Below are 17,350 nucleotides of genomic sequence, written 5' to 3' on the forward strand. Positions count from 1 at the left end.
TAGATATTTATATGTATAGTTATCCATCCAACTGCCCCAGTCCCTTCAGACTTCAGGTTGCTTCAATACACCTCTGAATAGAAACAAATGAAGGATGGAGCAAGTGCTTTTTCTAGCACAGGTACATGGACCACACAGCGGGTGCATGCTGCTGGATATGTCCACAACCCACTAAACACACGCTACCTTTCCATATGCCACAATATATACATTTTAATAACTGGGGTTTATTTCCTTCTCTCATTTAAACAGGGAGAGACAATTCTAGCGAAATCCTCATGGGTGGGTTGCAGAGTTTTTGATGAACTTACTTTACTTCTGTGGTGGATGAGGGGTGTTTTTGATGGTCCTTTCATTCTGCAAAGCTAGCTCACCAATGGCCTGTGCCCTGCAGCCTTCCTGCGCCCTGCAGCTTTCTGCAATTCAGTTACAGCTCAGGGAAAGGCATCATGAGGTAACTCCTCCCACAGAGTTTTTCCAAGTTAGGAAGCAGGGCAGCTGAAGGGGCTGCAGTGTGCTGGCAAAATGTTTACAGAAAATAAAAGGAAAAATGCAATCCTACCCTGCAATAAAGCAAGCTTAAAACTCAAGGAAATACTCAAGTCTCCTGAGAATGAGGTGGAAAAAAGGAAAAGATATTTTGCAAGGAAAGAAAACTTTGGAGAAACTGAAGGAGAGTTTTTGGCACAGCACTAGTCTGCATGATCTAAGCAGTGCTGCTTCCAACAGAGAGAATAAGTGCTATCCGAAAAATTATTAACTCTACACAGGGGGAGGAAAAAAAGGGTGGGAGCATGCAGCCTCAGTTATTCAAGATTCACGGCACAATTTTCTAAGCATGTTTACTCAGGAGTAAACTCAGGCCACTGTGTTCAATGAGCCTTACTCCCTAACAAGTGTACTAAGTAAAAGTTTTTTAAATGAAATGGTACACTGCTTTCTTTTTAAAGTGCTGCCAACCAAGCAAAACACTGCATTAGAGAGAAGCGAAACTTGCTTTCCCAATAAGGCCTTAAGCATTATGAACATTATGAAATTGACATTAAAAATATCGAAGACCATTTTGTAAAATTAAAAACTGGCATATTTCAATTGCCTCTGAGCCATGATAAAGGATGTACGGTATCATTCTGACACTTCATATAATCACAAGAGTAGGGGCTGTTCTGAAATGAATGTTTTAATTCACATCCAATGGTAGGAGATTTAAAAGAAAAACCCATTTTAAAAGAAAAAGGGATAAAAAGGTGCATACTGTTGGTAAAACTGTATCTCATGAATGATCACCAGGATTAAAGGTTATAGGGGCCTGCTTAAGCTTCCACTGATACCCTGGAGCCTGTAACTGCTTGCAATACAGAGTTCTTCTGATGAGATACAAGACAGAATAGATTCTTGCGAGTTCTCCTGATGTAACTGTGCTGGGTCTGCAGGGCAAAGAGGCATAGATAGTGGCACTGATGTTTTATAATGAAGGAGAGAAATTCAGCAGACCTGGCAGAATATCCATATTGCATAGACTTATCAGGTACTAGTTTAACAAGTAAGGGTTGGGGGCAAGGAAGGAGAGATTTATATACACCAGTGGCTCAGTTAGTTTGGTGTATTCCTAGATACTCGTGTGATCAAAGTAATTCCAGAACTATATGGTACATATTCCTATTGACTGTACCAGTGGGTCTGTAGATACTATTGTCTAAGACCACCCCACTCAGAACCTGCAGTCTTACAGCTTACTCACTGTCTGGACATATTGTAGATACATCAGCTGAAGGCTAAAGTAATAATTTTTTAAATAAAGTGAAGCAGTATGTATGGGAATCTGAATTCTGATTGGGTTTAGCACCCTGCACACTCAGGCTTGAATCCTGAGGGTTCCCTAGATTCATTACTGCAACTCATATTCCATTTTGTGGGGGCTGTTGGGATCTTTCTAGACCAATCTGCACATAGAACAAGAATCAGACAAGACCCACTTCTCAACAGAGGACCCTGCAACGGTCCCCCCAAGCACATCTTAGGACCCAGAAAATCAGTGTACCCGAAGAGAAACCTTAAGTCCCCAGCACAGGAAAATGGGAACCCTGAGAACTGGGGGATCTGGAGGATCCTTACCTTAACCCTGTCATTCTGGGTCCTGCTATGATCTGGGTCAGGGATAGTATTCCAAATGTTGGACTACAACCCCATCAACTCCAGCAAAATGGGCAGGGTTGATAGGTCCTGTAGTGTGATATCTGAAGGTTCTATATTGGCTACCTTGTAATTGCAATTCATATATTATCACCTCAAACCTAGATGAATTTAATGGGAAGAATTCAGCATGGTGCTAGAGAGATTGTTCTGGTGTAAGAATCTCCCCTCTCCTGCCATGCTGTTCTGGTGGTTCTCCACCCTCCCCCCAATTGGGGCAGGGGGAGGATGGGGGTCAAACTTCGCTGCTCTAGTGGAAGTCCTTATGCGGGCATCTGCTAGCAGGACCGGTTAGTTGAATCTGGCCCAACGTTTTACTTTAAAGGTGGGTTGGAATTTCCAGATTGAAAGCTGGCTGTCATATTCAGCACTAGCAGTGCTCCCAGTTGCTGCACTATTGCTTTAGGGACATAATTCAGGGTGCTAATTTTGATATATAAAGCCTTACCCCAGTAGCCCTTAAAGGCCACCTCCTCCCTTATGCAACTCCCAAGATTGACTGAGGTAATCTGTTTAGCAATACAATCAATGGGTGAGATTCAAACAGTAAGGGAGCACAGGGAGATATTCTCAGTGGCTGAACCACAACTGCAGAACTCTCTTCCCTTGAAAATGTTCAGAAGCCCAAGACAGGATGTTGTTGGGAAGCATTGTTCTACGGCCTTTCCCCCTTTTTCTTTTGGAAGGTAGGGTGTCATTACTGACTTAGGAGATGGTTTTGGGGGTTTGATAATGAAAATAACCCTAAAGGAAGGAGAGTGAAACATAAAAAAGAAGTAAAGAGAAGAATACACACTGGGGGCAACCTTAGGATTCAGAGGAAAAGCTTGCACAACATATCTGAAGGGCAGGAAGTCCATAGGGGGAAAACAACCTTGAAAAACACTGCAGAATCAACTTGACGTCTGTCTTATGAAAGGTTTTCCACCCCAAGAGATTGGTAGAAAGCAACAAGGTGTACTGGAGAAAGTACGCAATTTTACATCATGTTGTAGACAAACAATGACAATCATTCTCTATATCTAAAATAAACCCATGGATTTAAACAGAATTGTCTCTCTGTTGACCAGTGCTGCAATTCTATTTCCACTTAACTAGGAGTAAGCCACACTGAATTCAACAAGACTTATTCCTGAGTAGCTATGTATAGGATTGCATTGTAAAACATGCTTATACACCATCTCAATTTGTATTAGAGGCTCTAGCTTCTACAGGGGATTTCTGAAGCCCCTATGGGCTAAATTCTAAGTCAAAATACTAGTGGACACATACATACAGCCCAGTTCAAACAAGTCCCATGATTCAGGACTTTGCTGAATTGAGGCCCTGCTGCAAATCAGCATAGCTCCATCATCTGCCACACATGGTGCAATGCTTTTTTCTTTTTTAAAATGTCAGATTTATAGAAGGTGATAGCAAACAGAAACACCAAGAGAATAAAAGTTAGGCAACCACCAATTCCATTATGTTTCTATTGGCTTGTGGCTCAAAGGCAGCTCTCTCCATGAATTGCTTCCTGTGCCTGCAGTCCTGTACACTAGGGAAGGCTAACCTTTTTTATGCCCAAGGGCTGCGTTCACCCTTGGCCAACGCTGCAAGGGCTGCATGTTGTATACTAGCAGTGAGTATGGCCACCCCATATTCTCACTCACCAACACAGGTAGGCAAAATGCCCTCCTCAGCTGGCCCATGCAGATCAGCTGAGAAGGTTGATTATTATCCCTCCCCATTCATATGACCCATCTGATGACTGGAGTGGGAAGATTTGCTTACCCAATAGGGTGATGAGTCTACTTTAACAAGATACCAATGAGAAAGATCACAGAGTTTTGCCTAAAATGTGTTTGAAACCTGTTCAATGTATCATTTTTATGGTAGTTTTTGGACTCAATCCCCAGGTCTGTGCTGCCACAGTAGAATATGGTCCCTGTCACCCGCAGATAAAAAAGCATTATATATATATCTGTGAAGTTGATCAAGGTGCTTTAAAGACCTTTTGTTTACATATTTTTCTTATATCTTAAGTTCCTTTGCATTAACAGATACATCCTCAGGATAAAGACTGAACTAGCAAGTAATGCTAGGATCCCACTCTAGTTATCCTTTTACATCTAATTGTTCTAGAATGTGTATGGATAGAGAATGTGAACTGGTACAATGTGGCAAATGCTTCTCCAGTTTCTTTGAAGTTTTCTTCCCCTGTGAAAGAGGCTTCCATTTTTCTGTCTCATTCTCAGGGCACTAGAAAAACAATTTCTTTCAAATTTTGGTGGGTATTGAGATTTTGAGCTAACTTTATTATTGCAAGGTAGCGGAGGTTGGTATGTGTAAACCTTTCTGCAGCACTCTGCAATCTCCCCAGCTGCCTGTGCTTCCTAATCTGAAAAAGGCTCATGGGAGGAGTTATCTCATAATGTCTTCTCCTGAGCTTTAACTGAAGCATGGACACCCGGGAAGGCTGCTGGAGTGCAGACACCACTGGTGAGATGATTTGTGGAATGAAAGAAAGGACACCTAAGAATATCCCTTGGCCACTGCAAAAGTAAGGTGAGTACAGTGAAATCACGGCACCCAAACAATAATAATTTCACAGATATGTTCCATCTCCTCTGATAATTTTCACATGTAATTTATTTTCTCAATAATTGATGGGAAGGATAAAGCTGATTAGCCATATCTGGGCATTCAATCCACATGGCGACAGTTGTGCGGAGTGGGAGAGGACTGCTGTGCAGAACTGCCCCCCCCATCGTATCCTCAACAGCCCATTCCCTGTTGTCCATGCGGTGGGAATAATGCCTGCAGAGGGGATGCTCATAGGCTCCCCGCCCCCAATTTTTGGTTCTAGCTCATGGAGGGGGCATATGTGCAACGAGCAAACTTTAAACATGCTCACCAACATGCAGGCAGAAAGCAGGAGGGAGGTCCTGACTGAGTTGTGATGGTAGGGCCAGGGCCAGTAGGTATGGCTCTGCTCCCCTGCTCCACACCATTATATACGATATCTTTCTTGTCATTGTCCCATGCAGAACAATGAAATTGAAATATAATTGCCCAAACAAGGCAACTGGAAGCTGACTTTAAAAAACACGCACATGAAAATGTTTTGGATGGAGGTGCCTGTTTAATGTTTGTAAAGGTTAAAATATTATGCACAATTTGGATTATTATCAATTTTTTCTTCTTAAAGACATGTACTGCTAAACAGAATGTTAAAAAGCAGATGGAGTCATGCTGCTTTACACCAGAAGGGGATATGGGCTTATCCATTTCTATGAGCTTATCTAGGCTTTCCCACAAATAAAATGATACACATTACCTAGACATGTCAAGGTATAATATCCAGTCCTCAGAACTGTTAAACGAATTAGATTCATTAAAAGATGCAGCAACAGAGTAAGGAAGCACATTTATGCAACATTTCAATCATGGGGCCACTAAGGGCTCTTCTGCAACGGAGACATCTTGCTCTCAGAGCAAAAACAATACAGAACTTTAGAGTGGCCACAGAGCATAAAAGCACGGACGATTAAAATAAAAACGCAGTTCATTATTTTTTACAACTTTTATTATGTTTACTGCAGGGTGCCATCCAATTGAACTCATTAATTCAGCAATTATATTGGAAAGGGGGGAAAGGCCTTAGGCTTTGAGTTGCATCCAAACTGCCTACTAAGAATGCCTTTACTTCTACCCAGCAGTTCTTAAAGAGAGAGCGAGGCACAGAGAAAGGCAGCACATTCACAAAGGATCTCACACAAAAAGAAGGGGAGAGAGAAGGAAGAGAGAATATGGTGGAAAAGAAAGAAAAGGATCCCATTAAGTCCCTTCCACCACTCTTTACTGCCCTGACTGCTGTTGCATCAGGGTTGCACTACTCAGTTTTCACACTTCAAAACGGCAAGGGCCATATCACCATCTCCAGTTAAGAGATCTTCTCAGTTCAAAATTTAATCTAGAGCTCCTGATTATTTCACTCTGTGCCTTAACCAATATAAGATCATTTCAGCAGCCAAGAAAGCAGCAATCTGGAACGTAGCAGAAAATGCTGTGCAAATTATGGAGGATTATTTTGCACTTAAGAGTGCCTAGAAGGGAATCTCTGGAGAAATGTTCACAGGCAAAGTACCCCAAAAAGGCATTTAGTCATATGTAATTCTTCAATGACATTTTTGTTAAAATTACTTTGGGTCTAATGCAATTGAGAAAACACATTATTTCTGAATGGCTACTGTATTTCCTGTGTAGCCCTTTCTGACCTGTTATAGAAACTTCCATCCCTACACCAGCCTCCACCTTCTACTGTATTAGTTACTTCCTACTAGGCTCCAAAGAAAGTCAGAAAGGTCAGCAGTTCACTGTGACTTTGAACAATATATGAAGTCAAGACACTGCTTAAGTTTTCCAGGCTGTTTGCTCTATTGACCCCAAAGAGAGACACAGGGTCCAGTGTATGTAAGATTGCTTGAAAAAGCTATTCACTAAAGCCTATGGAAAGGAATATGTTAAATACATGAAGAATTGGATGTTGGTTTTCCTTTTTAAGACTTTTCCTATGAAGTGAGGGTGGAGAGGAATGCACTGAAGGACTGAAAAAAATTATGCACTGGGTTTTGTTTTCTTAAAAATCCTTATCAGACAAACAACCCATTTGTTTTCTTGAGCACCTGCAGTTTCCTAAATCAGGAGTAGCTAACCATTATCAGGCTGTGGGCTGCACTGACCAATGGTCAACACCCGGGGGATAACGTGTCCAAGTGTAAAAATGGCCAATTGATTTTTTATAGAGTCAAATTGTGGGGAATCTTTGGGTGAGGTCACAAAGGTCTTTTGCCATGAGAGAATCAGAGTGGAAAGAGCAGTCAGCAACTTTAAAAGAATTAATGAGACTTTTCTCTTTTTGAGTGGGGTGGGGTGGGGTGGGAATTGGAAGCCACAACAATATTCAGCTCCATAGCATAACAGCAGGAGATTCACAAGAACAGTAATTAAAAACAAAAAACAAAACACTGTTTATTTTATTTTTTAAAATGACAAATTTTGGGTGTCCAAAAACTCCTCTTGGGGAGTTGTATGAGTCCTATGCGCTAGCTACCCTTTTCCTAAATGTATCCCTTAGCCTAGCACTACCCTTGAGGGTGTATATTAACTGCCCTGACACCTTGTTTGTGACCTGCTGCAACCAGAGTGGTATGAATTCATTTGTTAGGAGTGCTAGATAAAGAACATTCTGTCCCACTCTGATCTATTGTCAAGCACACAGGAAACAAATCGGTGCTGATACTAATAGTACTGTAGTGAGTTACTTACTCTGGGGAAGATTCTGGAGTTAAATTCGACATCTCTTCTGGCGTTGGTACTATATATACATACACAGACAGAGACAAAGCATAAGAGGAGGAGAAAAAGGAAATGCTGATTCCCAATTCAAAGTCAATAAACGTGGAATCAAAGTTCACACAGAATATATTTCAAGCACTTCATTGTTTTAATATCAAATAACTTATTGTTTTAATATCAAATAATTGACCCACACTGCTCCTATATCCACTTGTACCTAACTTGAACACTTACATACTGAGATTTCATAGTTTGGCCTGGGCTCTTAAACTGTATCTATTCAACTTAGAATTGATGACTGTTGTGAAAGTAATTTGCAGCATAATTGTATCTGCCAAGATGTCTGGGGCTGAGTTTTACTAGTAGCATTGAAATAGTTCTATAATGCACAAAAAACTAAAAACTGGTATGCTGCACACTTAGCCCTACAACGCTTTGATTATGTGCAAAGTCTGTAGATGGAATATTATTACCCTTTCCCCTTGAAACAGAGAATAAGAAATCTGCCATATACTACAGCAGACATTTCAGCAAAGATACAAATGAGCTGGAATGCTGAGCTGTGGAAATTTCCTATTTGCATATTTTATCCAACCTTGAATTAGGAAATAAAAGAGATTTCCAGTAACAGACAGGAATGTATTTGCTCATAAACATATAAAGCAGTAATTGTGCCTTTATTAACATGAGTCCTCATGGAGTTCCTCTCCATCCAAAAAACAACAACAATGCACATCAGTGAAGACAGCACCTTGCTCAGAACTCTGATCATTTGTGTCTTCATTACTCGCTCCGACATGAAAGGAAGCTGAAGAAGGGAACTTTGTAAAGTACTTTGTGTGGTTCACGGAGCTGGGTTAATGTTATTTTGCCATATCATTAATACTACAAATACAAAATACTGAAAAGACTATGGGCCTCAATGATTCAGCAAAAAGGGAGCAGCTCTAAGTTTTTCAGAGATGAGGTTTTTCATTTAATGCTGTGTCATAAGCAACATGCAAGAGCTTCAGTTAATCATGCTTTGTACACACACTTCTATATAATGCTGGCCTATTAAGCGGTTCCCTGTAATGAATACTGGGAGGGAGGACTATCTCCTTAGAACAGATACCAATGAGGTCAATTGATAAATACTGCACAGGGCAAAGTTGTAGCAAGAATTGTGCAAAAACCCACTAATCATGTAATAGGGTATAAATAAAGTCAGCCTGGAGCTATATTCTGCATACATCAGTTCTTCCACGAAGGGTGTCAATTCTTTAAAAAACCATTTTATCTCTGTGGACCATATAGCATCTTTGTTCACTTGTCTGTATCTGTAGGTCTGTCTTCATGAAGAGTGAACTTTAAGATTATCTCCTGTTTTGAATCCTTCCCAAACCCTAGCCATCACGTCAATAAATTAAAAGTGCTCAACTTTCTCAGAAAACGTGTAGTGGCTGCCTTAATCTTGAATACATATAGAAATGCAATATGATAGGTGTTTCTTGAAGATCTGGGCCTATGAAGGGGGTGGGAATCATGTCATGAAATAACTATAGATGGAACCCATTGTTTTCTATGGGTTTTCCTAGCTTTCTAAATGCCGTGTCTCAAATAAATCTTAAGGTATCAATTAAAGAAATAAAAACATGTTCAGGAACAATTTAACTGGAGGGAGATGTTTTTACCCTGCTTCCACATGCGGGCCACCTCTGATTTGGAGAAGCTCAAATCTGAGGAATATAATTGAATCTGCAAGTATTGCACACAGCAGCTCTATTTGCACATACTTCTACATCATTGTTTGTTTTAACCATGGTTTCTTCAGCAAATCACCAGCAAGCTTAGATTAGTAAGCAAGCCATGGTTTGCTTCTCCAAAGCATGGTTTGTTTTCCAACTGCTCTTGCCTCATGCTTCTGTATCTTAGTGAGTGTCTGGCCACACACATCATGATGAAGCAAATCTACTGAGTTTGGACACAATGGTTAAAACAAGCCACAATTTGAAAGCCAAAACAAACCATGGTTTCACACACTTGTTTGCCAGGAAACAAACCATGGTTAGTCTGCTAAGATGGACCCAGATATTCAAAAAGCCACACTTTGGCTAGGCAAACCATGGTTTAGTGACATGTGTGAACCAGGCCAGTGTGTGCCTCAAGTCAGAAACAACTGTAGAAGCGCAGTGCAAGTACCAAAGTCATGAGTAGAAGGCACAGGATGGAGAGATTGGATAGTATAACAACACTTGTAATCTTAGTATAAAATCTGGTACTTTTGTCTTGTGCAGGTAGTCCAGGGATGTCCAACTTCCAAGAGACTGTGATCTACTCACAGTATATATATAAAAAAACTGGCAGTGATCTACCCATAGCTTTTTGGGGGGGGGGATCGACCTGGGGGGTGGCGATCTACCTAGGACACCCCTGTGATCTACCAGTAGATCGTGATCTACCTGTTGGACATGCCTGAGGTAGTCTACTGGGGGAGAGAGATGTATGAATAGAGACATATTTCCTAATGATGACCCATGTGAGAAGAGGTCTTCTGTAAAAAATTATATAATAAAATTCCATAGGTGTACTCCCTTAAGTCAACGGTGCTTTGCAGCTTGTGCACCTTGGTAAATAATTACTGACAACACTATATGATGGGAGTTGTAGCCCTGACAAACCTCTGCATTACACTTAGCTCTTGCTTCTCAGTGGGCTCCATCTTCCATCAAGCATCACAAACAGTATTATGACTTGCAGAAGCCTAACTAGGTTTTCCTGCTGAGAAAATTTAAAATTGGTTTTCCAAGCTCAGGGTCAGGGAAAAAAAGGGGGAATGAAGTTCATATGGTAATTGACACACACTGGAAGAATTGCAACGTGTTCATTGTTTGGTTAACAGCAGTGAAACAGCAACTTTCAAATTTCCTTCTATACTCTCTGTATTTTCTATTTACTAACCAACCACTCTTTACACTGATATGTACTTCTACCTGCCAACCTAACACCGCCGCATTTTGAGATCAGATGTACCTTGCAATTTCCTGCGATGGAAGCGTGGAGATCCCAGGAAGCTGTTCTTGATCGAGTTGAGCCGTGTTCTCCAGGGCATTCCTCCAATGCTGGGGCTGGATGGTGGCGTAGGGTTGGGTGTGCCTGCTGGGCTCTCCTTTGGCGTATGGACAGGTGTCCCCTTGGGGGTAGGGAGGGGACTGCCCCTTGGAGAGGGGTGAGGGGTGACCTGTATGATGGGGATAGATTTGGTGCTTGGGTCAGTACTAGAAGGGAGCAATCTAACAGGAGACATAGGGTTGGTTTGCATGGTAGGAACAGCCAGCTGCGGGCTAAACCCAGGAGCAGGTGGACGGCCCTGAGTGTTCTGTGCAGGAGAATTTGGGGAAGGAGGGACTGTAGCATTGCTAGAGGGCAGGGGATTGGATTTGGTAGACTGGAGTGGTTTTTCAGCCAATCTGCTCTTGGATGGCAAAGTCTGTGTCTTTGGATTGGGTTGAAGTGCTGGCTTTGGCTGGAGAACATGTCCGGGCCTGGAAGCATTCCTACAAGCATCGGAGTCCAGGGAGACTTGGGGGCGGGGGGTGAAAGGGAGGTCAGGAGTCTGAGGGGGGATGAAAAATTTTCTGATAGGCTACAAGATACACACAGAGAAAGTACCCATGCATTTCAAGAAAAGCAAAACGCACACGCACATACACACAAAGTGGGTGAATAGAGAAACAAAGCCCATTTGAGTTGCGGTTGTGAGCCACATCACAAGGAGATCAGAGTTATGGAGGTGAGGGTGAAGGAGGTGGGGGGTTAGGGAATTGCAAAGAAACAAAAAACAAACACAAACAAAAAACAAAAAGACATGCAGTTAGCTGGGAACACAGCATAGTCAACAACAGCAGCAGTGGCGGTAGTGAAAACAACAGTTTTGTCACAAGCTTCATCATATTAACCAACCATGTGTCAGCAAATAAAAAAACCACAGAGCAAAAACTAACATGAAGGAAAAGAAAATAAGAAACTAAAAGGGTGGGCAAGGGAGGGGAAGCAGCAAGAGAGAGCAAGAGAGAGCAAGAGAGAGCGAGAGAGAAAAGGCCGTACCCCTGAGCTGTTCTGACTGTCTCACAGATAGAGAGAGAGAGAAGACCAGGGCTGAAGGGAGGTGGGGAAGGGGAAGGAAGCATCATTCAAGCCACAGGGGAACCTGACACGTAAGCATGTAAGGCTGAGTGTGCCCTCTCTCCCAGCTCAAAACGTCTACCACAATCAAAAACAGCAAGGAAATGCAGATCAAAATAACATGTGTGCAGCAGGTAATGATAGAAGCACACAGATTACTACACACGTCGACTCTCCTCAGCCAAAGCACCACAAGTTTCAATAACATGGAGAGAGGGTGTGTGTGAGGCTGAGGAGGGGAAAGCCTCTATCATTTCATCACTATTCCTTTCCTGGCCTTCCACCCAGAGGGAGCCAGTTTTCTCTGGCAGGCTTTACTATATGAAATCTTAACAGCTCATGGAACCATGGGCCAGTTTGGGCTTCAAATTTTAAGAGATCGTGGAACTACGGCCACTTTAGGGTTTAAGTAAAATACCCCAAGGTCACCAAAGAAGGTTTGCTTTCTAAGTGCCCCTATTACATCTAAGTCCTCCCGTCATCAGACAGTCTTATACTTTTAAAAAACATAAGAGAAAAACATTCCTCAGTTTTTATGACACAGTACCAGAATTCCATTCTGTGACTGATCATTGTGTTTTATGCAGTAACCCCCCCCCAAAAAAAAATTCATAATCAGCCATAAATGAAGTCAGAAAAGGGGATTATGTTGTTTTGTAAAACAACAACAAAACTTAAATAGCAAGTGTTAGAGTCAAGAACAGTCCCAGAAAAACTTTAAAATAGAAATTCAATACACTCAGGGAACAAAATGCAAAAAAGAATACTGTTAGAATAAAAGTATTTTTTTAAAAAATGCAGAACATATTCCTTTCATAGAGAATGGATTAGGAAAAAAGTAACAATAAAATTGTATTTACTGTTCATTTGTGAATGAGTGCAAGCTCATTAGAAGAATCACAAATGTGTAACAATGTATTGCCCTGCAGTTTGGGCAATTAACTTATATAAGAAGTGAAAATTGCATAAAACTGTGATAATTGCATATAACTGTATGTAAGAACAGAAGCTGAATTGACTAAGAACCGAAGAAGTGTAAATGAACTGGTTCCCTGCCTGCATCGTGTGTGTGTGTGTGTGTGTGTGTGTGCAGGTGTGTGTAACTATTTGTGTAACAGAGGGTGGGGGAACGTGCGCATGCCTGTAGGTGTAGTGAGGATAGATGCTGTTTGTGTGTGTTTTGTATGGTGGTGAGTGTGCTTGTGTGGAATGTATGTCTGTGGTGTGTGCATGTAGAAATATGCATTGGCCACACCCATTATTGGCATGCATCCCTTAGAGAAGTACCTGACTTTCAGCACTACCCTTGAGCCAACATTATTTTAGCCACCCATGAGTTAAAACATATATTTAGACAAGCTACTGCCTGTTTTTTAAAAAAGAACCAATCAAGCTTTGGCTTGCCAAAGGACTAACAAAAAAGGGCCTGTTCAAGCAGACTCTCTAAGACTGCACAATTTCTTACTTCTTCGGAATGATTCTCTTTCTGCCCCTCAAACCCAAGCGACTTTCAGCTTCCTTACTGGAACATCCTAATCCAACTCTGTATAATTCTTGTTCAGACTAGAGTTCATTGTTTTTCCAGCTTTCTTCAGCTGTGCTATTCAGTCCCAAAGTAGCTCTAGCTGTTATGGTTCAGTGCCTCACCATGGGCTTGCAATAAGCAGCAGATGTTTTCTTCAACGTATGATAAACTCTCTTAACAGGGTTATATACGTTGGCATCATGTTAGGCCACAATGATACCTTAGGTGGCAACGATGCCAGAAGACAGGCAGCCCTGCAGAAGGACCCTATTCCAACATTCACAAACAGCAAGCTGTGCTTTATAGCTGCCCCACATCCCTAGCTAACAAAACCACCATTCAAAATGGGGAAAGAGATATTAGATGTCACCGAGCTCACATGAGAGAGTAGTTATAAACCATGACCCTAAATAATCTCACTTACCCTTGGACTGCTGAGTGGGCTGGTCGACAGGCCAGAGGAAGCTCCACTGATTGAGCGAGACCTGAGTAAACACAACAGGAAGACAAGGCCCTGAGAAACCCCTGTCAAAAGACACACCACCCTGCTGTGCCAGCCACCACCATATTAAACCTCTGCATTAAGTTGTGGCTCACATTTCTAACAAGAAACTGCATATATAGCCGACATTTGTTTTCAAAGGGCAGATGTACATGAAGACGCCCATCCCTTTGTTCATCAGTCTCACGTTTTATAATAATATTTTTTTATCTGTGTGCATCTGGAAATACCTCCCTTATAAGATCCCCATCCTATCCCCCATGATCTCACTCTGAAGGAGCTTTGATCTCTGTTGTAAAGATCAGGTAAAAAGAGAAATGTCTGGCAAGGAAAAAAATAGACTGCACTGCTGCAGCTGTTTTTACAATGGCAGACCAACAAGTATATAAGTCACCTATTCTCCTGTTGGTTGAGAACACCATCATTTTGAAATCAGATGGATCTTTCTTAACCTTCCATTTAGGAAATATTTTTTTTCCACTGACTAGCAAGGTATTTCATATGAAATCATTGGCCCATATGTTTACAGGCACAATACTACTTCCAAAGGCCTCAGCCCCTTGCTATCACCATTCATCAAAATGATTATGCATAGATAAGTGGCTCAGAAACAGCATGGAATTCACACGGCCGAATACAGAAGCAAAGGAGCTCCTTGTTAATCCCAGTTATCAATGCTAACACACATTACCAAAGATATTTTCACGTCTCCGGTTACGTCTAATGTCTGAGAAAAACCTACATTGGCTTTAAATAATGCACATTCAAAGTTTCCTCCTCTTTCATTTCCACATCAGCACCATTGATCCATAGTACAAATCAAAAGCATGTTCGACAGCCCCATATGTGAAAAATGTTAAAGAAATTGCCAGCTTATGTTGGCATTTCTTGAAATCTTTGGCTTGACCTTCCTCATCTCTGCTGGAACCATGGACTTTAAAAAGGATGATACAACAATGGAAGCAAACCCAGTCAACAAGATAATATGCAATATATCACTTAGTCCTAATCTGTATTGCAACCTTATGGTGGGGGGACTGCTTTCAGTAAAACAAATTAACGAATGTATAGATTTCTCAAAGAGAACATTTTGATTCCGCTCATACAACTAGATCTATGACATGCAAGTTATAAGGTAAGAGATATATAATAGATGTATATATCTGTACATCAACAGGAAAACCTGGCTTGGAAAGAGCTTTTAAGCTCTCCACCCTGTGTGTGCTTAATGTGTATGATTTAAGCTGCTGGCTGGCAAGCACATAATGCTGAAATTGTGCAAGTTAAATGTGTGCAAGTTGCCCATACATACATATATAACTAGCATCAGATAGCAGGTCTACCATTTCTCATAAGGCATGGGCACTGGGTCTACCAAGATGAGCAGTCCTAGCCTCTACCCCGCTATTGCGTCTCAATGGGCAGATTTGCTAGCCATCAAAAGGTACACCTGGTGTCCAGATGACATCTTCTCACCCTTGACTGAAACCCTGTTCTTTCCCTGGCCTTTAATTAACTGCTGAAACTCTCCATTCTTGCCTTTTGTTGCTAGAATCAATTTCACAGCTCCCTTGCATCTCCCTAAAAAAAGATAACATGCCAGGAGACTAGTTAACTGCACTGAACAGTTGTTATTTGTCACCCCAATGCCCCCTTTCCCCCTGTTGTTGTATTGTTATAACAACACTGAGCTAAGCCATGTCCTCTCAGCCAGGCCCTCCCCCCACCTGCAATACAGGTTTAATATGGATGGACTTTATCTGTACTGGCAGGGTGTTATGTACTGAGTTGAATAGGATCCAAACTGCAGCAGTCTGATTGGTCCTAGAACAATAGGATCCAAAATGCAGCAGTCTGATTGGTCCTAGAACAATAGGATTCAGAATGCAGCAGTCTGATAGGTCCTAGAACAATGCAGCAGCATGATTGGTCGGCAGGAGCCACCCAATCCAGCTCCAGATAGAAGTGAATCCACAACCTGATTGGCCTACAGGAGAATTCCGGAATTAGCCAATCACGTGCAGCCCATTGTGTAAATAATATATATAAAGCAGATACCTTGAGGGGACATTCATTCCCTCCTCACCACTATGAGCTGAATAAAGAGCATGAAATCACTTTGCGACTCTGAGTATATTTCACAGGGTTATTAAAAAACGTGTACAGCCCTGGGTATGCGTGGGTTACATTTTAGGGTATGAAACAAGTCCTTAGTTAGAAAGATGCTACCTTTTGGCGGGGTAGACACACTACTGTCCAGATAAAAGTGAAACAGGAAGTTGCTCCTACAACCAGTGGGTGTGTCATTCTAGCCTTCCTTTTGTCTAATTGGCTAGCTCTGCTGTCCTAAATGAACCACGACTTCATTTGTTAACGAACAACCCTATAAAGCAGGAGCTGGCTTGCTTTGTAAACGGGCAGAATTGGTGCCGACACATTTTGCTTCCTGTCTCAGGTTCTACAGCAGCTAGAGAAGGATTTGTTTTTTAAAAAACAAACAAATCCGAAAGCTGATAATCTGGGAGTTATGGTTCAGCCCTCTGACACCTATGATGGGAGGCAGCAAATGTCAGCTCACTAGCTGTGTTTTCCTCATTGCCATGGCAGCAGGGATGCCTTCCTGAATTATCATGAGAACAAGGATCACGCACAGCTTAGGGGGCACTTTTAAAAGACTGGGGAGTGGCTGGCCAAGGATGATCCTCCCTTGGGTTCCAGAGGGAGTGCTGTAGATGTCCCCTCTCTTTGAAACCCCCCTTCTCAAGGCTGCTTATTTGTTGGAAGACCCTGAGGCCTGCATGCCTCACTCCACCAATGTGGGGATCAGCATGAGAAAGAATGAAACAAAGGCACATAGGGCAGAGAGGGATAGAGATACATAGTGAGGGGAGAGTTACATGCTATGCTATTTATCAGCCAGGAAATTGGCTGTAGGCCTTTAGTGAATAAACTACAGTTTTATTAATCTAGTTTTAAGGCTTGCAGCTATAAAGAAAATGTTACACTTAAATACATCAAAGCTTGTTTATAAAGAATAACCTCCAAACTGAACCTAGAAGCATCCTTGTAGCTCCAATGCCTTAAAGGAAATGAAAATAAGAAGTGGGGTTTTGTATGTCTTACACTCCTGTCAGTATCACCTTTGCAGGTTAAGAAAACAGAGCACCCTAGCCACATTATTTAAAATTTCTGAAGGAAGGTTCTTTGTTCTTCACCCATCAGCCATCAGCAAAGAAACCAGGGGTCAGCTCCTTCTCATGAAACTGGCCCAGAGCACTGAGAATTCAGACTCAAGCAAAGACAGAGATCGTGCACTGGGCAGCAATATGGATTCTCCTTTTGGGGAAGCTCCATAGACACTATCACCAGCATTAGTAACCCGAGTAGTCACACTGGGAGGACAAAAATAAGGAATTGTGACACCTTACTTTGCTGAAAGGGTTTTTTTATCTATGGATTTGAAAGACAATTATTTAACAGGAAACATCCATTTGCATATAATCTTCACAGAATCTCTGGAGGAATTAAGGTGAGTCTTGTCTCTCATTATTCTGGTCGGGTAAATTTCTTACAATTGGTCATACTTTGAGCAGGTATCTTCTTTTGAGGGTTGAACATATTTTAGA

General features: G+C 41.7%; 1 protein-coding gene across 16 annotated transcripts in view; it reads right to left on the reverse strand.

Moving 5' to 3' along the window:
* The window catches only part of BRSK2 (BR serine/threonine kinase 2), a 395,119-nt gene that overhangs the window by 29,626 nt on the left and 348,143 nt on the right, over positions 1 to 17,350 (reverse strand). For 10 of the 16 annotated variants that reach the window (XM_080998638.1, XM_080998650.1, XM_080998647.1 and 7 more), the window contains 3 exons: positions 13,647 to 13,707; positions 10,546 to 11,158; positions 7,504 to 7,552 (listed from right to left, as the gene is read on the reverse strand). In XM_080998638.1, the coding sequence (XP_080854764.1) occupies positions 7,504 to 7,552; positions 10,546 to 11,158; positions 13,647 to 13,707 (723 nt within the window). The remainder of the gene's footprint in view (positions 1 to 7,503; positions 7,553 to 10,545; positions 11,159 to 13,646; positions 13,708 to 17,350) is intronic. The other 6 variants (XM_080998644.1, XM_080998642.1, XM_080998641.1 and 3 more) reach the window with 1 other exon arrangement.

Source organism: Podarcis pityusensis, assembly GCF_964106645.2.
Source record: "Podarcis pityusensis genome assembly, chromosome: 1".
In the NCBI taxonomy this organism is placed as follows: Eukaryota; Metazoa; Chordata; class Lepidosauria; order Squamata; family Lacertidae; genus Podarcis; species Podarcis pityusensis.